At 44.7% G+C, this 13,252-nt stretch overlaps 1 protein-coding gene across 1 annotated transcript in view; it reads left to right on the top strand.

Moving 5' to 3' along the window:
* LOC129860330 (plexin-A2-like) overlaps window positions 1–13,252 on the top strand; it is a 138,357-nt gene that overhangs the window by 32,488 nt on the left and 92,617 nt on the right. Inside the window, exon 2 of the mRNA XM_055930649.1 lies at window positions 6,837–8,201. Within this exon, the coding sequence (XP_055786624.1) occupies window positions 6,978–8,201 (1,224 nt within the window). The 5' untranslated portion in view covers window positions 6,837–6,977. The remainder of the gene's footprint in view (window positions 1–6,836; window positions 8,202–13,252) is intronic.

Genomic DNA, 13,252 nt, shown 5'->3' on the forward strand with positions numbered 1-13,252 from the left:
TACAGCGAAAGAAATCCAAGCTTTTGTGAGTGTAGCTTTCTATGCTACATTAGCTTAGCCTTATATTAGCTTGGTTAGCTTGGTCACGAAAGTAAGAAAAGCAATCAAATGAATATCTTACCTTTGATAATCTTCGGGTGGTTCCACTCACGAGACTCCCAGTTACACAACAAATGTTCTTTTTGTTCGATAAATATTACTTTTATATCCAAATACCTCCGTTCATTTGGTGCGTTATGCTCCGAAAGAGCGGTCACGAAAACGCATACGAAAATGCCAAATAATATCCATAATGTCCACAGAAACATGTCAAACGTTTTTTCTAATCAATCCTCAGGATGTTTTTCAAATATATATTCGATAATATATCAACCGGGAGTGTTGTTTTTTTCAATCGGACCGGGAGAAACAATGGCCGCCTTTCTCTGTTGCGCACAACTCACTCTGAGAGCCCCCACCTATCCACTTACGCAATGCGATCTTTCACGCTCATTTTTCAAAATAAAAGTCTGAAACTTTGTCTAATGACTGTTGACACCTTAGGGAAGCCATAGAAAAAGGAATCTGGTTGATATCCCTTTAAATGCACGTTAGGCATGCATAAGAACAGAGAGGTTTCAAAAAAGAGGGACTTCCTGATTGGATTTTCCTCTGGTTTTCACCTGCAATATCAGTTCTGTTTAACTCACAGACAATATTAAGACAGTTTTGGAAACTTTAGAGTGTTTTCTATCCTAATCTGACAAGTATATGCATATTCTAGTTTCGGGGGCTGAGAAATAGGCAGTTTCAAATGGGTACGTTTTTTAGCCAAAAATGAAAATACTGCCCCCTAGTCTTAAGAAGTTGTTTAAATATCAAAGGGACGAAAAAGGCATTCATTTCGTGGAACGACCCAGCTGCAGACGTTAAGGAATAGGCCTAGCTGTTAGTAGAAGGAGATATCCAACCTAATCTCTCCATAACACCAGTAGCACAGGCAGGAAAACAGTTCTTGTGGTTAGTGAGGGTGTTATCCCTCGCCGCCTCCTTTCTTAATTTCCTATTTTCTTCTCCTCTACTGTGCTATTCCCCTGTGGTGGACTGGATGGCTGGATATGATAGGTTTAGTGTAATTGGAAACAGACAGGGGTTGGCACAGAGACAGTTACTACCACTGCAGTCAGATTCAGCTCTTGTAGTTATGAGAAAGAGGAACTTACACATTTAAGTACTGTCTTCAACTCCTCAACTCCTCTCTTTGTCTCTATATTGGCACCCTATTCCCTATGCAGTGCACTATATAGGGAATAGGGTAGCATTTCAGACGGAACCAGCCAATGCTCCGATAAGGAGACAAAGGAACGCAGATATATCACTGTTCTAACTCCTCGACAAGAGACGAGACATAACAGCAGAAACCCTCTCATTCTCTCCAGCAGCATGTCAGTGGAGAAATAAAGACTAATGGACTAACCTCTCCCGCTAATCACCTTTTTTATAGTCTCCTCCTATAGAGAAGACCTTCCTTCAGGGGAGATTAAACGTTCTATTTCTAATAGCAACATGCAAATGGCTGCTATCTCTGCTGCTGACGGTCACTTTGTTTAACCCAATCACAAAAGTCTGTTCCAGGCACTTTATAAACCTCGCAATTATTCTTAATTATGTCTTGAAGTTATTTGTTTGTTGTTTTTTTTAAACCAAATTGGGCTCCTGTAGATTGTATCGTCTCACTTTTATTTAACCGTTTCAATTTCATGCTTTATATTAATCATTCAGGGAATAACGGAATTAATCAGAGCCATGAAATTCTGATATGTCATTTTTTCCCCCTATCCCACAACAATTAATTGGATTTAATCCGTAACTGGATTTTGGTTTATGTTCTTTATCTCCTGGAATACAATGTCTGTAAATATGAATTTAGGAGATCAAACAATTTTGACTGCATTGTTAAGGAGCTTAGTGTGGGGGAAGTCAAGAGGCACAAAGCAGAGGGAGTGAGAGAGGGAGGAGGGAGGAGGGAGGGAGGGAGTAGGGAGGGAGGGAGGGAGGAGGGAGGAACGGCTGCTCTCTTCCAGCAGGTTGACTGGGGTTCAGAGCTATAGGCTCGGCTCACTGAAAGCATTCCACTAATGCTCCGTCTCTACAGCGTGTGCCCAGGCCACAGCACTGACCAGAGCCGTCAGGTACTGTTTTGTTGGTCTGTTTTGTCATTGTCCTAGCTTCTCCTCTCCTCCCCTCGTCCTCCAGTGTGGCAAGCCCTTCACTTCTACAGATTAGCCTAGCTGCTACCATGTAGCTCCCTGTGCCCGCTGCTGGCCTGGCACTGCCCCCAAAGTTCGTCCAGCGGCCGCCAACTGAGGGCACCACCAGCGTTCGGGTACAGGGACCAGGCAGGACACAGGCAGACGAGGTAACAGAGGCGTTGTCCAAAAGGGCTCCTTATTCCCTATATAGTGCACAAGCGACTCACTATAGTGAACTATTGTGCGCTAGCAGCTCAGGCAAGTAGAGAGTTGACAGAAAGAGCTGACAGGGTGTAGCGGCCCTTTGGGTTAGCAAGGCACTCAGAGGCAGCAGCATGGGTGAGCTGTGCATGCCAACATGCCAACTGTTTCATTATGAATGGGAAGCTTAAGAAAAACGCATTGTTCATTTCGAAACCATGATCACAGTTTCCAGTTCACAATGGTATGTTGTTGATGTCTTAGCTTCACATCACGTGGCTGGCCAATACTTTTTCTGCCTGGAGACTAGTTGACTGGATGTCTTCTGGTGTCTGTTTTTCATTATCTGTTTGTTATTTTCTATTTGACACTAGTCAGAACATGCAGAGCAGGGTTCCCCAACTGGTGGTCCGTCTGGGATTTTATTTGGCCACCCAAGTTCTCAGCAAAACATTGTACAAAACTTCTTATTTTTATTGTTGGACATAAAATACATAAAATACTGTAAAAACACCAGCACATCAGCTCCAGTTGATTTTTATTTTGGAAATCTGTTCCAAGGTATTCTCACGCATAATAGAGATATACAATATGTGATCGTATACGAATGTAAGCAAGGTTTGAAATCATTCTGGTTTAGTTCGGGCCTCTTGCGGGCAATTTTCAGTTGACAAATGATTTGTAAATATCTTCCGGCCCGTGGCTGACTCTAGTTGATGATCCCTGATGTAGAGTAACAGTAGGCCTATACAGTAGCTGTTTTACAACACACACCCAGCAGTGGTGGTCAGTCGGAAGACCTGTGCCTACATACTGACTAATGATGATGAGCTGGTAGATGAAATGGCATGGTTGATAAACACAGGACAGATTGATTCATCCAGGAAGCGGGTTGATGCATTTAGTGAGCTGAGCAATCTGAGGTTTTTTGTAAGCTTGTCTGTGGGATGATGTAATTCCCACGTTAGCTGACGTGTGTCTTCACTCCAGTACATCTTTGTGCGTCGCTACAATTTACACGGTTGTAATGTGTCAACAAATCAAAGCTGACCCACAAACAAGGCTTGTTTAGAAAACAGATGGCTCAATGTGTCAGTGAGCAGACAAAGATAGCTCTGCATCGGGTGGAGTTGCTGTTTAACTGTTAGTCTCTCGTGACAGACAAATCGAGCAGCTGGCCAGCTGCACGCCGCCCGCACGCAAGAGCTGGGTCTGGGTTGGGAGATTAGGCCTGTTTGACACACTGGTAGCGTTGGAGGTAAAATGAAAGAGGTGTTTGTACTATACAATGCTATTCCTACCGTTCATTATAGCTCAGAAGCAAATCAAGCCTGGACCAGAATGTCTCCATTGTAGCCTACAAATGCTACCACAGACTCAGCCAGGCATATCACCCATGATGCCCCAACTCCTCTCTAGGTCTAGGCTATTAGTGACTGGCTCGTGATTCACCACCACTAGCTCTTGCATGTTAATTGCTTCACGAGTTCCCGCTGTATATGTCTGCTAGCGAGGAGGAGAGAAAAGACGATGTGGCTTCAAACAAGAAAGCTACTAACAAGCGAAGTCAATCGTGCTTCAAATCCCTTGGTTGGCAGCATAATGAGTCCCTACCCGTCAAGAGCAGCCAAAAGGAGGGGAAAACAGCATAAACACAGCTCCATTGCTTGGTACAGCTTCTCTTCCTGGTAGCTACATTAGCAGTTGACCTTTGAGAAGTAATTTATGGTCACTGTTCATTCATTCATTCAGTCTCTTCTTCTGCTTCTGCTTCTTCTGCTTCTTCTTCTTCTGCTTCTGCTTCAGTGCAGCTGCCGCCATGCATTCTAAAGCCCTAAAGGGCAAAAGGCTGAGGGGTTTGAGGTGGAAAGAACTGCTGCCTCGGCAGGAGCCTGATTCCACCTCCAGAGGGATACGCTCTGTTCTGCATCCCAAATGGCACCCTAATCCCATTAGGCTCTTGTTCAAAAGTAGTGCACTATATAAAGAACACCTTGCCATTTGGGATGCACCCCTCCTCTGTTTTACTGTGCTCTGTTCTCTGCTCTACACCTCCATAGCACTATGCACACACTCATACAAAGGATGCAGAATGGCGGCTGCAGCCGTGGTTCAGTCAGGATGGGTAGGGCAAGAAGGGGGCTTGACCCTGGTTTATAGCCTAGCCCAGCTCTTTTATGGGACACCTAAGAGCAGCCCACCCACCTCCCACACCTCAGCCCACCCCAGCACACGCAAGGCTAGGCCAGGCCAGGCTCCGGTAGCCCCTAGGAACTCACTGTTTATGGGCTGAGGAATGGAGGTTGGAGGGAGGAACCCAGGATGACAGTGACCAGGTTTTGACAGCAGAGGGCTCGGGGGAGGGAGGAGTGTGTGTAAGTGGAGAGGGAGTGTAAATATATATGCTGTATACCATCAGACCCACCTGCAGCACTGTAGATAGCCTCTATATCCCGCCCCATCAGACATATGCAAATGACAAAATAAAAAAAAACAGCTGATTAGTCCAGCCACATCTCTCTATTCTCGTCCTTGGCTTGATTCTCTCTGCTGCCCTCCCCTCTCTCCCGCTCTCCCTCACTGGCTGCTGTGAAATGCAAATGTGGAGTGTAACGAACGATGTAGGCTTGTGTCCGACACGTTTCACCCCCCTGGCGTCCCCACCGACACACACACGGTCCCCAGCTACCTCGTCCAGCACGCCACTAATTACCCTTGTTGTAGCGCTATGCCTGATCATCCTTGATATCACAATGTGCTGCTTCCATCGCTGCCATTGTCTCCACTTGTTAGCCCCTCACTGCCTGGCATTGCTGGGTCCTGATGGAATAATACTGATCAAGGGAGAGAAAACACAGCATGGTATTGGATGCACTATTAAAACGAGGGAGAGAGGGAAAGGAGGGTGAGATGTGCATGTCGAACGGGGTCCTGATTCATTTAGGAAGGATTCTTCCGGAGCCAATGATTAATCCCTGCAGGATGTGATGGTGTCAGCGGTGGACAAAAAAACAGAGTAACGTTGAATAATAATAATTAATAGATTCATATCCTGGTTGAACAGACAGAGACCTTAAAGAGCAGAGAGGGAGGGATGGAGAGGGGGGGGGGGGCAAGGGAGATAAGAACGGTGGGGATGGAGAAAAGCAGGTAGGGGGAGAGAGAGAAGAGGGAGGGAGGGGTGTGAGAGAGGGAAGGAGAGAAGAAGGGAGGGGAAAAGTGGGAAGATAAAACAGACAGAGAGGAGGGTTGCAAGCAGAGGATCTGTCTCCCAATTTGTTCTCACTTTGTTCCAGTAATAAGATCCAGACCTCCCCTCTACCGTGGACCAGATAATTAACTCCTGGGGATAAACTGTGAAGAGGGGCTCTCTCTTTCTCTCTGTCTCTCCTTTCTCTACCCATCTCTCTCTCTTTCTCTCTCTCTCCCTTTCTCTCTCTCTCTGTCTCTCTCTCTCTCACTCTCTCTTGATTTATAGCATTGTGGTGGGGATGAGATCTCTGCAGCCAGTCTGCAAAGCATTGTTACATAAATTGCTAACTTTCCTTGATATATGTTTTCACAGTTAGATTGGAAATGAGTAGCATGGATAGAGGAGGGGGTACAACCAAAATGAGATGGCAATGCTTCCTTCCCAGAAATAGATTTAGGGTAATATGAGCCCAATACATGTGTTTATCATTCCTTTGGTTTTTAGCTGTGCTGTACCCTCAAAAGTCTTTCTCTAGCTGGAGTACTTAAAACTTTGGTTTAAATGTCAAGACATTTTTAGCCTCTTCCTTGTATTATTTGACCCATGGCATCTGTTCATTATAGCATTAAATAAGTGGCTCCGTGGAGCACTAGCCTGAAGTGTGCTTCTCTGATGTGTGGATGACACTAAGTAGTATGACTCATTTCAGTGCATGGTGAGGCTTGATCTGTGAAATGTGGTGCCCTGGGCAGTCCGTTGGTTTGTGGTGTTCTTAGAAAGCCACTGTCTCAGTGTCTGAGGCCTGATGAAGCAGCTACATTACATTTTACATTTAAGTCATTTAGCAGACGCTCTTATCCAGAGCGACTTACAAATTGGTGCATTCACCTTATGACAGCTAGGCAGCAGGACTCAGGTCATGCTAATTTCCGTTAGCCATAACCTGCTCACTTTCCTTCATTGTCTTATCAGACCTCTCCTGTCCAGCAACTCCTCTGGAATGTGGCGATAAAGGTTTTCTGCCAACGTCTTCTGTCAGCATTCATTCTGCTGTTCCCTAACTCATCGCCTTGTCCAGGGTGAACTTTCCAAATCAGCAGGAGGGACCAAAAGAATGGCCTTTTCCGTTATCTGCTTCCCCTTTGACTGTGAGTGTGAGTTACAATGTGCTAACTTTCATTTATTCACCCACCTCTCTTTCTCTCTTTCAGAAACATGTGAAGACCCTGGTGAAGATAAAAGCTTGAACCTAGCCTTTGAGAACACAAAGAGGAAGGTAGCCTCCCTCCAACTCCTCCTCCATCCTACCCCTGTTCAGTCTGCTGTTACCTTGTTGCAGAGCCCCTAGTGGTATGGAGGGCCGACGGTCGCGGCGAGTCACACAATACAGCGCCAGGACTTTCCCAGCGGGCCCTACACGTGGCGCTGTGCTGGCCATGCTGGGCTGCTGGGTGTTAGCTGTCGCTGCCACCGTGTGCCAAGGCCAGACCACCTTCACCAGCTTCCACCCAGAGCGCCGGGAGTGGGCCTTCAACCATCTGACGGTCCACCAGACAACTGGGGCGCTCTACATCGGAGCAGTCAACCGTGTCTACAAGCTATCAGGCAACCTGACCCTGATGGTGTCCCACGACACAGGCCCTGAGGACGATAACAAGGCCTGCTACCCGCCCCTCATCGTCCAGCCCTGCTCTGAACCCCTGACCTCCACTAACAACGTCAACAAGCTGCTCCTCATAGACTACAGCCAGAATCGCCTTCTGGCCTGCGGTAGCCTCTACCAGGGAGTCTGTAAACTCCTTCGTCTGGACGACCTGTTTATCCTAGTGGAGCCGTCCCATAAGAAAGAGCACTACCTCTCCAGTGTCAACCAGACAGGCACCATGTACGGGGTAATCGTGCCCTCCCATGGCCAGGACGGGACTCTCTTCATCGGAACGGCAGTAGACGGCAAGCAGGACTACTTCCCTACCATCTCTAGCCGTAAGCTGCCCCGTGACCCAGAGTCCTCAGCCATGCTTGACTACGAGCTCCACACGGACTTCGTCTCGTCTCTGATAAAGATCCCGTCAGACACGCTTGCGCTGGTGTCCCACTTCGACATCTACTATGTGTATGGCTTCGCCAGCGGCTCCTTCGTCTACTTCCTGACCGTCCAGCCCGAGACGCCGGAGAACAGCATGTCATCAGGCGGATCCTCCAACGACCTCTTCTACACCTCGCGCATCGTACGCCTCTGCAAGGACGACCACAAGTTCCACTCGTACGTCTCCTTACCCGTGGGCTGCGTGAGGAATGGCGTGGAGTACCGTCTCCTGCAGGCTGCCTACCTAGCCAAGCCGGGCCGCGTGCTGGCCGCCTCGCTCAACATCAGCTCCACGGACGACGTGCTCTTCACCGTGTTCTCCAAGGGCCAGAAGCAGTACCACCAGCCACCAGATGACTCTGCGCTCTGCGTGTTCACCATCAAGGACATCAACGCCCGCATCAAGGAGCGCCTGCAGTCCTGCTACCAGGGAGAGGGCAACCTGGAGCTCAACTGGCTGCTGGGGAAAGACGTGCAGTGCACAAAAGCGGTGAGTTACAGAGGAGACACACGGACGCATGCACACCCGCACACACACACACAATGCTGAGGAAGCACATGCAATGCACCAAGACGAAGAGTTGAATAAGGCCCATTCAGAGGTTAAGGAACTACAGAGAAACGCATACTGTAAATGGTGCATAGTTCAAACACATACTGTAAATTGTGCATATTTCAAACACATACTGTAAATAGTGCATATTTCAAACACATACTTTAAATAGTGCATAGTTCAAACACATACTGTAAATAGTGCATAGTTCAAACACATACTGTAAATAGTGCATAGTTCAGCACATACTGTAAATAGTGCATAGTTTAAACACATACTGTAAATAGTGCATAGTTCAAACACATACTGTAAATAGTGCAAAGTTCAAACACATACTGTAAATAGTGCATATTTCAAACACATACTTTAAATAGTGCATAGTTCAAACACATACTGTATATAGTGCATAGTTCAAACACATACTGTAAATAGTGCATAGTTCAGCACATACTGTAAATAGTGCATAGTTTAAACACATACTGTAAATAGTGCATAGTTTAAACACATACTGTAAATAGTGCATAGTTCAAACACATACTGTAAATAGTGCAAAGTTCAAACACATACTGGAAATAGTGAATAGTTCAAACATACTGTAAATAGTGCGAAGTTCAAGCACATACTGTAAATAGTGCATCGTTCAAACACACAAACTGTAAATAGAGCATAGTTCAAACACACATACTGTAAATAGTGCATAGTTCAAACACACATACTGTAAATAGTGCATAGTTCAAACACACATACTGTAAATAGTGCATAGTTCAAACACACATACTGTAAATAGTGCATAGTTCAAACACACATACTGTAAATAGTGCATAGTTCAAACACACATACTGTAAATAGTGCATAGTTCAAACACACATACTGTAAATAGTGCATAGTTCAAACACACATACTGTAAATAGTGCATCGTTCAAACACACATACTGTAAATAGTGCATCGTTCAAACACACATACTGTAAATAGTGCATAGTTTAAACACACATACTGTAAATAGTGCATAGTTTAAACACACATACTGTAAATAGTGCATAGTTTAAACACACATACTGTAAATAGTGCGTAGTTTAAACACACATACTGTAAATAGTGCATCGTTCAAACACACATACTGTAAATAGTGCATCGTTCAAACACACATACTGTAAATAGTGCATCGTTCAAACACACATACTGTAAATAGTGCATAGTTTAAACACACATACTGTAAATAGTGCATAGTTTAAACACACATACTGTAAATAGTGCATAGTTTAAACACACATACTGTAAATAGTGCGTAGTTCAAACACACATACTGTAAATAGTGCAAAGTTCAAACACATACTGGAAATAGTGAATAGTTCAAACATACTGTAAATAGTGCATAGTTCAAACACACATACTGTAAATAGTGCATAGTTAAACCACACATACTGTAAATAGTGCATCGTTCAAACACATACTATAAATAGTGCATCGTTCAAACACACATACTGTAAATAGTGCATCGTTCAAACACACATACTGTAAATAGTGCATCGTTCAAACACACATACTGTAAATAGTGCATAGTTCAAACACACATACTGTAAATAGTGCATAGTTCAAACACACATACTGTAAATAGTGTGAAGTTCAATCATATACTGTAAATAGTTCTCTCTGTAATCATACCCAATGACCATTTTGGCTCAGTAGAATCACGTGGTCTGTTACCATTTCTACAGAGAACAATGTACAATAGTGCTAGACTCATCTTACACAGTGCAAGTCCAAGGTTATTGTAGGCATTGATACAGTGAAACCAAACCAGACATCATTATTCAGCCTCTGTTTCCATTCACACCTCAACGTTCACTTACCAAGAAGCAGACAGCTCCCTTCCACTGGGAGTTCTCATCAGCCTCAGTTCAATGTAGAAAGCCAGCAGAATAATTCATTTACATTTTACACTGACTGTAGTCTACTGAGGTTACCGCTGGTAATAGCTTACAGAGCCATTCCTCAACTCAGCTCTAATATCATGTGTAACAGTCTGTTTGTGCTAACATTACACTCCTTGCCACTCCATTTTTTGCATATTACACGGAGTACAAGGAGTAGCACAAAACAAATCTGGATTTTAGGCTCCCGCTCTGTTTCCTCTAGACATTAAACAACAGGGCAGCAACCCCAGCTCACCAACGACCCTGGAAACGACAAGGTCGAGTCTGGGAGGAACTACGGTGGATGCACACACTCATAATAATAACAAACACAGCAATCAAGATAACTGCCTTTGACTGCTCTACTTTGCAGGGATACAACATTTCCCTTTATCAAATCATTCTCACACTACATGTAATTAGGCCTAATTGTTTTGCGGCTTCGGGGAGCAGAACAGGCACATTAAGGACTATCTGAATGACTGAGAAATATTCACAAATTAAGGAGGGGATTTATTTTCCTTGGCGAACACCAAAGTGATTATATTCTACTCCAATGCAATCCAAAGAAACACTCTTTGCCCTCGAAGATGGGGAGGGAGAAGGGGGAAGAGATGGAGAGAAAGAGAGCAAACGAGAGAGAGAGAGAGAAAGAAAGAGAGAAGGTGAGCTCATTTAGTGTACCAGCAGTCAGACCACAAGCCATCCCCTCCTCTCTGAAATCCCTGTTCTCTAATACCAGGCCACATATCAGCCACATCTTGTCAGCCACAGTTTGGTTTCTTTATTTTAATTCAGTCCCACAAGGCGTCTGTCCTGCCTGCTCCTCCGTGTCTTTGGTCTTTAATTGCTAATATGAATTAAAAGGGGAATTATGAACAATAATGACTATAGGCCTAAGTGTTTAGTCTCTACGACATGTAGGATGTGCATGTATGTGTGTGAAGTCTATAGGCTAGGCATGCTTGTTAGTGATTGCCTTCAAGTGCAAGTGTCTCATTTTGAAAGTGTGTGTGTGTCTTTTGTGTGTCTTCTGTGTGTCTGTGTGCATCTTAATGCCAGTATGTAGCGTATGTGTGGGCCGGGGGATGGGTTTGGGGTGTACAGAGGATGATATATTTTGGGCCATATTAATGATATCCCCGGTGAGATCAGAAGTGTGTGGTTGGCTTTGTGCTAGTCCCCCTGGGCACTCTATTGACCGCTTTTATTAACATCACTAAATTCCCCATTAGTGCAATGTCAGAGGTGATTGTCAAGCGGAGGGAGACGTTATCTGGGGCCTGCACTGTTTGGTTTCATTAGCACCACAAAGAGGGAGGGGGGGAGGGAAAGAGAGAGAGAGGGAAAGAGGGAGGGAGGGAGGGAGGGAGGGAGGGAGGGAGGGAGGGAGGGAGCGGCGGAGAGAGAGAGAGGCGGGTGTAAAGGCTTTCACTCTCTCACCGTGGGAGTCAGATAAGATCTACTATAGCCTCTCTAGTCCCCAGGGCCCAGTTTTTCAAAAGTTATCTATCTGGATTTCACTTACCGGGTAGGATTACATGTATGGAAATAGAATGAATAGAACAGTCCCCATTCAAGTCAATGGTTTGTCCATTCTATTTATTCTATGTCTATGCATTTAATCCTATCTGGTGGGTGAAATCCGGGTAGATAACTTTTGAAAAACTGGGCCCAGGAGAATCCTCTTGCAGCCCCCAGTGAGACCATCGTCACTGCCCAGACCTCCTCCAACATTCTCTCCTATCTCCTTCAGTTCAGCAGCCCTCATTAGAATGTTCCTTAAACTCCGAGCCGCATTCCATAGTATCAACCCTCCTCTCCTCTGTCCTCTGCTAGCCAAGGAAATGTGTCTAGCGGCTAGCCCAGCAGATAAAGAGATGTTGCATGTAATGATGTTTAATGGATTATGCAGATAGACGTCAACAGATGAAGAGCTCTGAAAGCCCGTTCATATTACACCCCAACAGCTGGATATGTCCTCTGGTATGCTAACCTTGACTGTGTTTTCGTTCAGTCTCCCTCAAGCGGCATGGTTGTTTTTTCTAAATGGGGCTGAGGTTCTGTGCACAGCTGCTTTCCTAAAGGGAAAAAACAATCACATTTCCCCAATACACTAGTCCTGAATGTTAAAATAAACTCATATAGATAACATGTATTGAAAAAAAAACTTTACATGAGGGTCAGACTTGGTCTATACTGTCTGGAAGCTCACAGTCATACCAAGCCTTCCGGTGTATATGGAGTAACACTGATGGGGCTCACATATTCAGCTGGTGTCACTCTCTCTTCCTCTCTATCCATGGTCATTGGCTACTCAACCATACTCACGACTATGCATGTCTAAATAGGAGGATCCACTATTGATCCTGACTGTCTCCTGAGATGGAGCGGAACCTGTGTCCACATCCCTGTCACCTAGCTATAGCTTCCCATTGTGTAGTAATGGGGAGTAGAGGTCAGGAGGTTGAGGGGGACCGTGTGAAATGCTAATCAGACACTTATTGTTCACATCAGTGTTGAGACATCTGATTCTGCTTTAGAAAGTTTAACTATGTCAATTATAGGGAGTGAATGTAACCTTCACTTTACTATCAACATTGTTTGCATTTGAGACATAATATTGTATAAAAAATATCACCATAATAGTAGACAAGCCTGAACAAATCTGAAGTTCAGGCGTGGATATACCACCATCCTCCTGTCCAGTTGATCTGCTATGTGATTGTTAAATATCGATTAATGCCACCAGTCAATGGGGGTATTCTATTTATAGAGCACAACTCTGGCAATGGTAATCAATGTTGTTAGCACCAGATTAATCCAAGAGTGAAATCTAGCTAGTGACTCCAGATCGCCAATATTTATTGGTATAAATAGGGGATGGGCAACTGGCGGCCCGGTCCACGGACCAATTTCCTCAAAATAAAATACAAATGATGATAATAATAATATATACGGTATATGTGCAGTGGCGTGAAAAAGTATCAGTCCTCTTTCTAATTGTCTCTACTTTTGCACATTTTTGATACTGAATGTTATCAGATCTTCAACCAAAACCTAATATTAGATAA

The sequence above is a fragment of the Salvelinus fontinalis genome, chromosome 8, assembly GCF_029448725.1.
Source record: "Salvelinus fontinalis isolate EN_2023a chromosome 8, ASM2944872v1, whole genome shotgun sequence".
NCBI classification, from domain to species: domain Eukaryota; kingdom Metazoa; phylum Chordata; class Actinopteri; order Salmoniformes; family Salmonidae; genus Salvelinus; species Salvelinus fontinalis.